Source organism: Rissa tridactyla, chromosome 8 (assembly GCF_028500815.1).
Source record: "Rissa tridactyla isolate bRisTri1 chromosome 8, bRisTri1.patW.cur.20221130, whole genome shotgun sequence".
In the NCBI taxonomy this organism is placed as follows: domain Eukaryota; kingdom Metazoa; phylum Chordata; class Aves; order Charadriiformes; family Laridae; genus Rissa; species Rissa tridactyla.
This window is the reverse complement of record NC_071473.1, coordinates 33576549-33590790: the sequence shown is the minus strand read 5'-3', so window position 1 is coordinate 33590790 and position 14242 is coordinate 33576549. Positions and strand designations below refer to the sequence as shown.

General features: G+C 35.7%; 1 protein-coding gene across 1 annotated transcript in view; it reads right to left on the bottom strand.

Annotated features, from left to right (window-relative positions):
* Window positions 1-14242, bottom strand: part of COL11A1 (collagen type XI alpha 1 chain) — a 159921-nt gene that overhangs the window by 26374 nt on the left and 119305 nt on the right. Inside the window, exons 45-49 of the mRNA XM_054213016.1 lie at window positions 11134-11187; window positions 10292-10399; window positions 8242-8295; window positions 7263-7316; window positions 7109-7162 (exon numbers count right to left, since the gene is read on the bottom strand). Of these exons, the coding sequence (XP_054068991.1) occupies window positions 7109-7162; window positions 7263-7316; window positions 8242-8295; window positions 10292-10399; window positions 11134-11187 (324 nt within the window). The remainder of the gene's footprint in view (window positions 1-7108; window positions 7163-7262; window positions 7317-8241; window positions 8296-10291; window positions 10400-11133; window positions 11188-14242) is intronic.

Below are 14242 nucleotides of genomic sequence, written 5' to 3'. Positions count from 1 at the left end.
TGGAGTGACGATATTATTGCTATAGCTACTGTTAGAATAAAAAATTATATCAAGAAAAACACGAGGACAAAATAATAGCATAACAGCTAGTAAAACTTTCACTACAGGCCAGAAAGATGTACACTGTGTATTTACTGGTGATAGAAATTGTTTAGTAAAGCAGATGCCTTTGAGGACACACCATATGAAGAAAATCTGTGCAAGTCAAAGATTATACACTATTAAGTAACTGTTTAAGTTAATTCAGCCTCTTTTTGAGCTAACACACAGTATTGGCTCAAAGACTGTCTTTTGCAATTGTTCATTTTAAAGCTTATTATGTCTGATTATTTTCTAGCTTAGTGGTCTGATAAATAAACCTTTATAGAAAAGGTCTCTGATAGTAGAATATTTAGCTATTAGCATCACAGACACAGAAATCTGTGAAAGGATAACAGAATCTGCTTTGTGGTTGTCATGGAGTGCTGAGTGAAGAACTATATATATTTTTATTCCAAAGGATTTCTCAATGTAACTGCTAATGGGGGAATTTGCCCCCCCCCCCATTCTTTTTTCAAACCAAATGAACCTTGCCAATAATTATGCCTATAAACGAGAGTACTTCAATGCTGAAGATGCATTTCGCCCAATCCCCCCAATCACCCAATATCTGTCATTTGCATGCAGACAGTATCAATGTAGAAATCATAAAATATGAATTTTAAACAAATCTTATGGTGTCGATACTGAATGTTTTTTCATGGAAGCTAATGACAACACAATGACCCGCCTGGCTCCAGAATTTGGCCCAATGTAAATTTTACGTTAGACGAATGGAAGAAGATCTGAGTACCCAACTGAATTCCAGAATAGGATAATTAACAGATTACTACAAACTTTAGGAGCAATATTAAAACGTCCTTTAGAAAGGGCACTTTTAAAGCCTGAATTTGCCTTTAGAAACTGTGGTATGTTTTATTAGACATACTTAAATTTGCAGTGATCCTAAAAATTAATGATCCCTCTTAGTACTTAATATTCATTTGCTTCTGTGATACAGCATTCATTATTATTTTTTTTTAAAAAGTCTAGTGGATACTTCAGGTCAATAAGCATTAACTGTGTGTTCTAGGAAAATTCATAATCTTCATTTACTTATCCTCTGCACAGGGAATTACTGAATCTGCAGAATCATTACTATTATTTTTTATTATCCCTGCATACTATCAATCAAGTTAGATTTAGGTAGCAACAGAGAATAAGATCTGGAATTAGCAAAGAAATTGATGTTATTGAAGTTAGTAGATATATTATATCTAACAGACTCCACAATATAGACCCGTTCAACAGGTGTCCCCATGCAGGACTGAGTGACATAAGAACACTAATTGTGCCAAGTCTTGCCTGACAAGCACCTGTGCCAGTATAATAATCCCCTTCTAAGCTTCTCAAAGAGTAAATTCTTTTCCTGCCTTTTTTCCTGCCAAATTATACTGTAATTTATGATGATTTACATTTGATTTGTAATCCACTTTTTACCCTTCCCATTGACAAACACATCTTCATTTTATGATATCCTGCAACAAGAGAAAAGATGGGCGTTTTCTGACATATTCACCTATACTTGAGGACAACGTGGGAACACTGCTCCTGGCATCTCAAGGGTCCCTGCTATGGCACGCATGTTGAAATGGGCAGATGCAGGAAGCCTATATGAGCTCTGCGCATAGGAACTCCCCAATAAGCAGCAATGTGGAAGACAGCAAAATTGGAAGGGCTAGAAAATGTCAAGATGTTCCCCTAAAAGGGCATCTGTGAAAGATGAGCCTAGTTAAAGTTTCATCTCACATTATTACTTCTAAATCAGTGCTCTATTAAAAAATGTGACTCTTCCCTGTATACAGTCCTTGTTTTTTTCTGACACAGATTTTTATATTCCAAATATTAGGTACTATGAATGGTTGTACTTGTTTTAGACAGCTGTTAAAGGAGTTAAACAATGTTTTCATAGAGGAGATTGTAGCTGATATATATTTACAGAGTGTGTATTTATAGCTAAAACCTGTGCAATCTATATGTTATTGTTTGCCCTTGCATTTTTGGTAAGGATGGTATTAATTCAGAATCTGATGCACCTTCTCCATGGGAAATATCTCACGTTCTTTTGGGAAATAGATTTTATGACCTAATAATAGATTGATTCCACCTCTGGAATTTTTTACCTCTTTCGTTATCTGGTCAGATCTTTTAAAAGTTTATGATGTGGTCTTTCTTAGGCAAAACCTTCCCCTGACAGAATTTCAGCAGACAGACAGAAACTACAAAGAGTCATGTCATTTCATGGACGTGTTTAATTCTGAAAACCTCCTTGGATTAAGCAAGCAGAATGGTTTGTATCAGGCTAAGGACAGTAGTTTGAAAGTCCTTTGTTTTCCTTATTATGACCAGTTCCAGAGAACTGTCCATACAAAGCACAGAGACAGAGAGATAGTGGATAGAAGGCTGCCACCTTTTGGTTAAAGTCTGGGACGTGGTGATTTATTTTGTATGAATGAGAGGCAACTTTGCAACTGACTGGGTTGGGAAAAGGATTCAGTTACACTTTTGCTCCTTTTTGCCATCACAAAATAGAAAAAAGAGAAAAATTGCGACTCTAGAAGACAATCTCTTTTCACATAGCTATGCATATGTGACTGTGTTATATATATTATAGCTCTGTGGAGAGATAAAATTAATCATGAGAGAAATTCTAAAGCTGTGCTATATCTTCTGGGAGGGCTTATGTTTACAAGCCTGTTGGAGAGATGGAGAAGGATAAGAAGATATCACAGCCAGTGAGTCATGCAAAGTTATTAAAAGTAATTTGTTAGGACAGATATTCAGGTAGCATAAACTGTCATAGACACGTCTTGGTTAAGTACCTTAGCAATTGTCTGCACACAGGTGTGTGCAAAAATGATATGCACACATAAAGATGTCTGTGCAAACTTATCAGATGTTTTTAAACCTAGGGCCAGTATACTCAATTGATTTTGTCCTCTCACTTCCATCTGCAGTATAAATCAATGACTTATTAAGCATATAAACTATTGATTTCACATGTTTACTGTGTTGGACTCCTTATTAGTGTACTATTTAAAAAATTATTTTAGAATTATATAATAGGAAGGAGTATAAACCCAGATGAGTGTAGTCATTGTCTAACATCAGACTTTTTCATATAGTAAAACAGATTTAAACTTAGAGAGACTACAGAAAGAATGCTTAGGTTCCGCAGATGTTCATTTTTTGCATTACTTATTGATTCTGCCAGTTTATCACATGCTGTGGAAGGGAGAAAGGGTGGAAGGATGGTGCAGTACTCAGTGCAATTAACACAGATTAACCTAGATTAGAAAGGCAAATTTATTTGATTAGGCTTTGTGGAGGAGAAGTGTGAGGTTAATGTTACTTGTTCTGTTCCCTCTCCATGTTGTAAATTCTTAGATGCCGTAAAACATCTAAGGCCCAGTTTTGAACAGTCATGAGCAACTTAATCGGTATTTAGAGCATCGGTGTGTTAGGCCTTTGATATCAAATTAGAGATAAGCATGTGTTGGTACATTTTGTTTTTCCACTTGTTCTTAATTATAAGCACAACAAAGAGAATAATCTCTGGGTGGAAGCTGAATTTAAGTGTTTCTGGTTGAGCGTAAGTCTCAAGACTTCTAGACCGCTCCACGGAGGCTACAGGCATTAATAATGCAAGGCTACATGCACATTTGTCCTGCAGATGTCTTTGAACATTTAGGCCTTTGTGTGTAGAGCAGAGGAAACAACAAGCTAGGCAAAAATACATGGCACTGTGACAAAAATTGTTTATAATTTGCCAGAAGATAAGGGGGCTTTGAAACCCCAGTATTAATGACAAAATATCTCCTTGTCTAACCATTCAAATACAAAAGCGAGCAAATCTCTTTCATTCCCCACCAGTGACAGGGAGGATGCCAAAATGTTTTCCCACACTCTACAATCAGCACTGCATTGCATTATCTGTCGTGTGATATGTCTCTCCTGAAAGGGATGCAGAAGTTAAAGCATGCTGATGTAATAAGAAAAATATTGGGGAAAAAATATGTGGGAAGAAAAGGAAAAGAGAAAATGCATGTTTTGTTTAAAAGCATGAACTGTCCTCCTTTGTGGGAACTCCTCCTGACAAAACAACTCTTTACAATTTCTAAGCTTGCAAAACTCATTAAATGGAAATGAAATTAAGAAGTAAGGTATCTTAACTAGCAGATAAACTGTCATGTACTAAAACTTAAGACGGAGGAGGAAAGTAATTAAAAGAAATAAAACTTCCAAAATAATATACTTAGAAGCTTCTCTGTGTGAACGCAGAGAATATGGGAAATAGGCAAGAGGAAATAAAAATGACAACCAGTGACAAACAGTCTGAATTTCATATTCTTGAATTACATTTGGTGGGCGGATTGTCACGAATCAAGATTGTAAATCACATAGAAGAGTCACAGGGAGAAACAAAGGAGCAAGGAGTTCAATATAAGTCAATGTTTTTACAAAATGACTGGAGTATAATTTGATCATGAAACAGTAAAAATTAAAGAGGTGATTGAAACCAATGGTAAAATTCCTATTGACTTCAATGGACCACAATATTATACAAGGTGGGGTTTTTTTTTAAAGCAGTGAATATAATGGGTGCTACCTTGGATGTAGAGTTCTCATAATAAACATTTTTTTCCGTACCCCAGTGATCACAGGAATATTTTTTTCCCACAGCGCCCATTTTTTTTTCTGTATTCTGCTGACATACAGAACCTCTTTTTCCAGTAACTTTTTTTGCCATCTCTACCAACTTTTATATTCAGACAGCTTTTTGGTACCCTTTCCAGACAGAAAAAAACAAATCCTGCAGCTTTTCATGAGGCCAAGCTCTCTTTTAAGATAAGCTGGAGGAACAACGTCACAAAATCGGTAGATTAGAGGGAATATCCTTGTTAATAATGCAGTCAAGCAGGAGGGCATCATATTTTGTATGTCTTACGCAATTATGGGTAAAAAAGAGTGAAGACATAAGAATGTCACTGCTACCTAGAGGTCAGTTGATACTCAGAGCCACATCCTAAGAAACAGGGAACGCAATGAAGTGCTACCATGAAAAAACTACAGTATAAAGTTAATATTTTCATCTGCTTGGACTCAGTACCCTTTGATCTCAAAAGACAAAGAGGAGAGACAAAGTAGGCTATTCTCCCATGAAGCCATATATTATATTACATTATTCTAGTACTCTCTTCACCACATCGTACAGCACTGGTAAGTCATGTATTTGATGGACATGAAAAAAGTCATGAAACGTCTGAAGATTCTATTAAAAGAATAGTTTGGTCATACTGATAAGAAGTTGGTGATTCCTTTTGACATAGCCCTAATATAAATGAAGGGTTATTTAAAGAAAAGACATTTTAGTGAAAGAAACAGACACATAACACAAAATTTTATGGTAGATGTCAACAATAATGAAGAGCATCATAAGAAAGATTTTTTGTTACCACAAAGGAACAAGAAACCTGTGAGATTCTGTAGGATGAACTGCAGATTTTCATTATTTTTTGTATTATTAGTCATACAAATAATCCTGGGAAAACAATGGCAACTTCCTTATCTTATGAAAAGAAAGAATACCTAAAAGTTCTGTGAAGCAGTGTGACATGCTTTTGATCAAGAAGAGGGTGATGACAAATATAAGTGATTTTGATTGACCTGGTACTTGAGTCATTATTTGTAAATTCATAGATCTGATGGATTTGTACCTAAAGGTACAATAGTGGGACACTGTGTCAAAGAGAGTACATGGATAAATGAAAGGGAGCAGAAGGTACCTGTGCATTTAATTATCTGATGGGACAGTAAGAAAAAGGGAAAACTTGCTTCATATTCTTAAGCTATTAATACTGTGAGCTTTCTGAAAATCTACCAATACTGACATTCCTAGGGATGTCATTTCTAGGATTCATTGACATCAATGTTTCATTGAATACATATGATATTCTGTGGCAAATATTTAAATACTCAAGAGCAATCTACATAATTTCTCAATAAGTTATTTATACAGGGTCCTGGAATATATTTCTATTCTATTTCCTTTATCTTATGCACCTTTCAAAATCTTTCAAAATCCAAAGTTAAAGAAAAAAATCATATTAAATCTGTAACATTACAGCAAAATGCTTTTAGGCTTATACGCAGGATATAGATGAGGTCATCTAACTTGTTAAAATAAACATAAATAGGAATTTCAAGAGACTCTCTTTTGAATTTTGTGTTTGCTCAGCATTTTGTAATAGTTGACACTGGTGATTCAAATAAATCACACACAAAAAAGCCATTATGTCTATTGCATATGGTATTTTTCCTTTAAGAAAGAGGAAGTAATTATCTGACGTTCTTTGGGAAGGATATGAAATTTTAAAAAAAACAACGTACCCCATATACTGGTAGGAAATTTTCTGAATAGAGAACTGAAACTAGCAATGCAAATAATTTTGAGGAATGAATGTCATATAGCATCTTAAGCAGTCTTAAGTCAAGTTTTCAACTAGCACAACTCATGCTAGTGTTGTACGGTACTGGAACGGTATCTATCTGCATGAGGAACGGACACATACTAATGCTTCAGGTCTGCTTCACCTCACAGTTGTGTTTACCACTGATACATTAGATAATAGCTTATATTCTTAATGTTCCAGATAGAGGGCTATATGATATTCTAAGATACACCAGTATAAAATTAAAAAGACTTGAAGCCAATTATGTTACTGTAGGCAATCCAACTATGTAGTTGAGGAAATCACCATAACCTTACTTTAATCCTTCACATGAAAACTGCCTCTTCTGCTCCAAAGCTTTTTCCTCTGATTGTTAAGTATTTTTGTGATGTAAAACATGAAATGAAAAGACCAACCATGGTAAGTCAGCCATTTGGATTATAGCTTGATCACTATTAACAATTACTAGGTCAATGAAGGATATTTGGGAACTGTAATATATCTATATAGCTCCAAAGAAGAATCAAAGTGTATATCCCAATGTTTTCTCTTTCTAGGAGGATATTATCAACACTTACCTTTTCGCCAACACCTCCAACAGAGCCGATTGAGCCTGGGGGGCCTTGAGGACCCTACAATGATAAAAGGTGTTAATTATCCCAAATACAGTTATCCCAAATATAGTGCTTATTACTGAATTACTGAGGAAAAAAAAAAAAGGTTAATTCTTACATCAGCTCCATTAGGACCCTGTGGACCTCTTGGACCTGGAGGGCCAGGTGGACCCTGTATCAAAGAGACAATTTGATATAGTTACAATCATAAAGAATAAATCCAGTGGGGCTTTTTTGGCCAATGAAAAAATAATATACTCCATCTGTAGAGGACGTCACGTCTCCTCAGTGCTACAGGAACAGCGGGGCCAGATTGCTGCCCATTGCATGAGTTCCCAAGGTGACAGGGGATCCAGGCTATGTTTCACAGTACCTGAGCTGGAAATGATCTGATGATTAGGACTCCTGAGGATTGGTTTCCTCTGTTGTATTTTCCTTGCAGGTTACCTACATACCCCTTCCCCTCTGCAAAGACCCCGGAGTAGCTTATCTCTCTGGTAACAGCCATGTGACACTACTGCACCATGGTGCGTACAAATGGGCAATAACAAAGCATCCAGGCTTGGCATAGGGTGTTGGAGGCAAACATGTACTGTATAGCTTGAATTTCAGTCAGGACCAGCCCAGAAGGCATTCTGTCAACAGTATAAACAGTTGGAAAATGGTCTCAAGGTCACCCAGAGAAATAGAGTAAACATAGCCAGGTAGCGTTTACCATCTTGTGGTTTGCAATTACCTGAAGCTAAGGTACAATGCCCTGAATTTCAGAAAAGCTGCTCCAAACTCTCCAGTGCAGTGGTCTCTCCTTTTTCTTTTTCTTCCCTGAACCTGCTCACCACTGTCCTGTCTCAGACATATAATGCATCTGCTCTGCTACCTACTCTTCAGAGTATTTTCTTAACTTACATAAATCTTGATATTAAAGATGAGGATATAGATGTGGGAAAGCAAAGTAAAGCCCAGAGAGGGTGTATGTTATATAAAATGTTTCATACTCTGGCACTAAATTCAGGAGCAGCTTGTCAAATTGTGAGCTACAGAAAAAGAATGGATAATCTTTATGGCCCCCAGAGTGAACAATGGGGAACAAGTCTTACCATTGGGCCCACATCACCATTTTCACCCTTTTCACCTGGTGGGCCAGGGAGACCCTAAAACACATGGAAGAGTAAAGAAAACTATTAGCAGGGTACCTGGAATGCTGAGTTGTAAGTCAATATTAAGCAATATAAAACAGATTTACATGTGAAACTTGGAAACTTGGGGGGAGGGAGGGGGAAACAAGAAAACAAAACCTATTTGCATTAAAACAAACAAAAGAAAATAAGTTTTTTGTATTACAGCAAATGTATTGCATTTGTAATACATTATTGGACATGGTATTTTTGGAGTCCTTTCAGTTCCTTTTAATATTTTAAACTTTAAGTAAAATTGCCATAAATTTATGATAACCTAGATAGGCCCACAGAGTTTTTCAGATTTTCTTTACTTTCAACTCCTTTTGCTAAAAACTTCCTTATTTTTAAAAATACTATCAAAATTAAATATCAAGGAAATTCACAATTAAGGTAATAAATAGTCAAAATTACCAACAATCACTTTCATCAACAAAAATACTTAAGACTTAATGTCCAATGTAAGTAATATCAGTAGAATTCAACTGGAGTAAGTGTGATACAGTTACCACGGAATAATATATATAAGACAGACAAAGTGGTTACTCCCCAACAGTTCATAATTACCATAAGAATTGCATTACTGAATAAAAGAAACTCCTGATTTCTCAATGGTACTTCAGTACCATCAGCATATGTGGGATCTTGGTCCATGGACCAACATATTCAAATTAAAATCTTAATCATATGAATAAAAATGCTCATTTGAAATATTGCATTTGCATCTCAACCTAATTGATTTTTGTATTTATGTAGCTTAGGGCTCATTAAATTTAAAATGTGAAGATGAACTTAGTGAAAAAAATCATTTGAAGCAGTATCCTAGATCTGAGAAAAATAACAAGGATAATTTTATTTCACACTCTTTAAAATAGTAAAAAACTTAACATTTCATAATAAAATTTAGGAATCATTTTTCTCTGAGTTAGTATTTCTGAAAATGAAGTTTTCAAATTCAAAGGCAATATGAATCTACACAAGCCATATGGTGCAGTTATGAACCATTTATCTTCCATGGAGGTTTACAATATTTTATAAACTTCATTGTAAGTTTTGTGAATAGCATTATGTAATAGAATTTAAAAAAATTATAAGTACAGGTTAAAGTTTGGCTTAAGGTTGGTCAGTTCACACGTGGATAGAAAGGAGACATGCTGTTTAATATATTCAAACACTATCGCTATAATTTTGCATTTTTTAAAAGACAGTATATATGACTCATATTACAGCTTAATGCATGGATTAGAAATAGTTTCAAAGTGCTCTGCGCTCTAATGTTAATTACATGGAAATGAATTTTGCTATTTTATAGCAAATAAAAATATGCTGGTGTGCTATATTTAAGCAAATTATTTTGCTATATTTAAGCAAATTAAATTTTTGAAAAAGCATGATTTTTCAGCTGTAATTCTGTGGATGCCTGCATTTTACTGTATGCTTGCTCTGTGGTTTTTGACTTATAAAATAAAAATTTTAAGAGGAAGAAACATGAAACTCCAGGAACCTGCCAATGATGGCAGCAGTGTATAACCGTCATGGAGTTCTGCTAATCTTTCAGAACACAGGTAGCGTGTGATGGTGTCACTCAGAAACAAACTATGTTGCCAAAACCTATTGTGAAAATACAGTAAATGACTAGGACATGTTAAATACTCCTCCAGGTTGAAACTTTTCTTTAAAATGTGTACCTTCAGTAAAAAGAAGTGCTCCTGTTAAAACAGAAATTGTTGGACTCTATAAATGAATGAGTTACTGAATTAAATTCTAAAGCCTATGGTATCCAGGAGTTCAGTTTCAGAGCATCTCCTCAGCATTGAAGCTGATACTTATGCATGAACTCTATGAATATGGGATCTTTCAGTTCTTATTAACTGATGCTATCATTTATTTAATAGAAGACAATACTCATTTAGTTTCTGACATAGAAATCAGGGTTCTTGCATGTGGAGGGTAAAATAATAAAGGAATTTACCTGTAAGCCAATAGGGCCTGGAGGGCCAGGGAAGCCTCGAGGACCTTCATCACCTTTTTGCCCAAACATCCCTTGCTGACCTCTTGGGCCTGGCTCCCCATCACCTCCCTATTAGGAAACAGCGAAAAGCAAAAATATCACAGGTGGGATAATAGCAGAAGAAAGCTCCACTGAAATCACTGGAAAACAACTACAAGAGGGCTCAGAATCACTCCTGATGTCTTTACAAATGCATGTACACCACCTCAATTCAATTAAACTGTTATACAAATTGAATACCAGCATATGCCCTCGTTTGGTGTTGGTCAAATAATACTGCATGTCTCACCAAAATTTTCCCTGAATACCTCTTCTGTTTCACATCTGCATAAACATTCTAGCTATTGAATACCTACATACTAGTAAATATGTGCAGCATATCTTTCTACTAATCTTGATGGTAGAAGAATTCAAAGCTTTCTAAATAAAAATAAAATTAAAAATCAATCAGGTGGGTTTTAAAAAGAGATACTCTTTTAAATGCATCTAGTACCGAGCTGATTTTACCACTGACTGTCATACAAACCACCAAACAATTTCACTGAAAGCATGGGCCCCACTTGCTGTTTATACTATTTAATTTTTAACAATTCCTTCAAATTATTGTCCTGCTGTAAATCTGAAATAAAGTAACACCTATGCAGCCTTGTTTACAATAAACAACTGCATGTAAGGGGACAATGACAAAACTGTTAATAGTCATTTGAAATACATTCCTGACTAAGGAGCATGCAGTTCAACGGACTTCAAAGTATCAGGTGAGTTATGGCAAGATTGGGGTTTGATGTGAATAAGCTACTTACAGCTATACCAGGGGCACCAACAGGACCCTGGAGACCTGGTGGACCTGGAGGGCCCTGCAACAAACAAACATCCAAAAGGAAAAGTTAGTGATTATGGTATCTGGAAAGAGATTAAAAGCAAATATAGAGACAACCCTATTCGCATGATCAAGGTCTATTAAGCATTTCTACGTGTCTCCATAGAGAATGCAGCATTATGCACAAGTCTTTTCCATTCAGTACAATCGTTTGTTTATCTGTCAAAACTCAGATTTGCACATCTATAATAGACTTAATACTGGCATTTATTGAAAGCATATTTGTAATGTTTCAGAATATTTAAAATAGATTCCTATGCAAACATGAATCAAAATGAAAAATATTTTTTTCACAATTCAAGATACCAGACCTTTCAATGAGATTTGTTCAGAAGTCAACCTTTAAAGCATCATGTAACAATCTATCTTTAAATGGAATGCTTATTATTTGGATTAGTTTTTCCTGAAATTGAAAATGGTTTTTGCAACAGCACAAAGGTTATTTTGACCTTCAGGAGACACGAAAAAGTCTAAGTTCTTCTTAAGCACTGGGAGTCACATTCTCTTTGATAGTAAGTCTCTTTTCAACAGAATGGCAAAAAATATGTCTCTGAGAGGAAATTCTTATTTTTTTAAGTCTCCTTACAGAATAATAACTTCCTAAGTTATATGGTGCATAATTTAGAAGTCAGTTATACAGATGTAATGTAATGATATCTAACACTGAGAATTGGGAATGGAAGATACTAGTTTATGATGTGCTAGGTTGAATCTGTTTTTTGCACCAGCTAGAGAGATTAGACTGATGAAAAGAGAAGCTAGGAAAGCATAAAACCTTACACCTGGCAACAGCTGGTTTGCGCTTTTAGATGACAGAGAAGTTGTCTGCAGTTTCTAGGCTGGGAATTCTAATTTAGTGCAGAATAATACTCGGATTTAAAGACTGTCCTAGGGCTAAAATTAGATTATGCTGCCCTTTATAAGAAGATTAGGAAAAGGAACTACTCAAGTCTTGTAGTCTATTTCTTTCTTTGGGTTCTATGTATATTTTAGTAGTATCTTATTTTCTAGGGATTTTGAAGTGTCAAGCTATGTATTTCTTCTCTTTTATAATTTTCTTTTTGTCACATACCTGATGGCAATAGGTGAAGCAAAGCTTTTTATCCTCCGTGGTGACATATCTAAATGAAAGGACTCTAGGAATCCTTGTGTTGACTGGGAGGGTTACCATGAGAAAGGGAATTAGCATGCATGAATTTTAAAATAAAAAATCATATTGGAATGGGTTGCTTCTACACTCTGCAGGATGCTTCTGTCTGCTCCTTCATTTTATAGGCCCCAGAACGAGATCTACACATTTGTAATCTCATTTAAATACTAATTTCGATATAAAGTATTGTTAGAAGGTACTTTGCAATTGATAAATGAGAAGTTATTTAGACACATGGCCGGACTCTTTTTTCCCATGGCTCTGGAGTGCAAATGGAGAGAGACTGATCAGAATAATCAGGGAGAATCTTCGGTTAATAAAGGCAGCTGTGGTGGCAGTGGAGGTTTTGAAGCTCAAGAGACTATGTACGTCAGCAATAAAATTGTGCCGCACCTGCAAGGATATGGCAACATAGTATATTTTATTAGGCACAGTATATTTAAAACCCCAAACATAAATCGTTGTTAGTTTCAACTGGGTATTCAAGATGTTTCCAGCTCTTCTTAATCAGGAAAAAGGGATAAATTCTTCTTTGCCCAGGATCCTTGCTGTGATTAGGCTCTAAATGCCCACCAAGGCTTTTCTGGGTGTCTGGGTATTGTGAATATCTATTCTTTATGTCCACCGATTTCAGAACTATGTATTTACTTCCTCTTCAGAATCTTTCAGAGCTGACCAACAAGGCCTTTCCTCCCCGCCCCTGTGTACATCTGTCAGCATGTTGAAAGGAAAGCAGATTTGAAATAAACACATTCCGAAATTGTCAGGGTAAAATGACTGCAACTGAGGGCAAATAGGATTCAATACACATGACTTCAAATGGGGTAACATTCACTTCAACTAAGCAGGCCTGGACACTGAATCCTGTCTTTCAAGGAAAACATATTACATTCCCAAATGTCTTAAACCTTGAGACTTGAGAGTACAGGATAAGTTCTCAAATGATTATGCTGCAGACACTTGATTTGTAAAGCAGGTCTGCTGGAACACGCCCAAATACATTAGTACTCACTATGGGAACTGTGGTTACAGTCTAATGCTCAGCATAACTAGCTATGCTGAAATGGTCTGAAATAGAAAAGTGTAGCATGTGTTTTTTCCGAATTTCTCTGATGCAGAAGCATCTCTAATGAAGAGAGGCATGTCAAAGGGGAAAACAGAAGGATATGCATGTGATCACATGCAAAGCCTGAAGTGGAACTGGACCGTGACCTGCTTCATATGCTACCTCTGTCCTTTCCTTTAAATGCCAGATTTTGCTGTGTACACAGGGCCTGTACTGTCATGGACATCTTCAGGTGGACAAAGAGGAGCTGCATATATCTCGATGTATCCTGCAGCTGGTTTACAACCACAGCAGCAAATAGATTAAGACTGATTTTCCGTTAACTGGGAACAAGTCCATAGTTTTAAAACTGACTTTAAAAATGTTTTACTTTGATTAATTAATTTTACAAAGTCAAGCAAAGCATTCAGCTCTGATCATGCAGAAGTAATTTTAGTCTGAAGCAGAATTTGTTTACAACTTGTTTACATGTATGTTTCTTGGAAAACTGGGGTTTATAATACAAGTGCTCTCTAATCCATATGTATATTACAATCTTTGTGTTAACAGGGCTTTACAACTAGTTTATTGAAGCATAACACTTGTGATTTGATCTATTAAAATAGGATTGTGAAAAATATGTGTTATCTGCACTGGAAACTGCAGAAATCTTTCTCACATAAATAACTGAAAAGGACAAGCTTATCCTTAAAAACAAAGAAAACCCTTGTAATTTTTTGCACATTTTGTCTCCACATTTTTTTCTACGAAATTATCATAAAACTGTGATTTGCTTGAATTTGTATATATCCTCCTATAAAACATCATCTGATTATG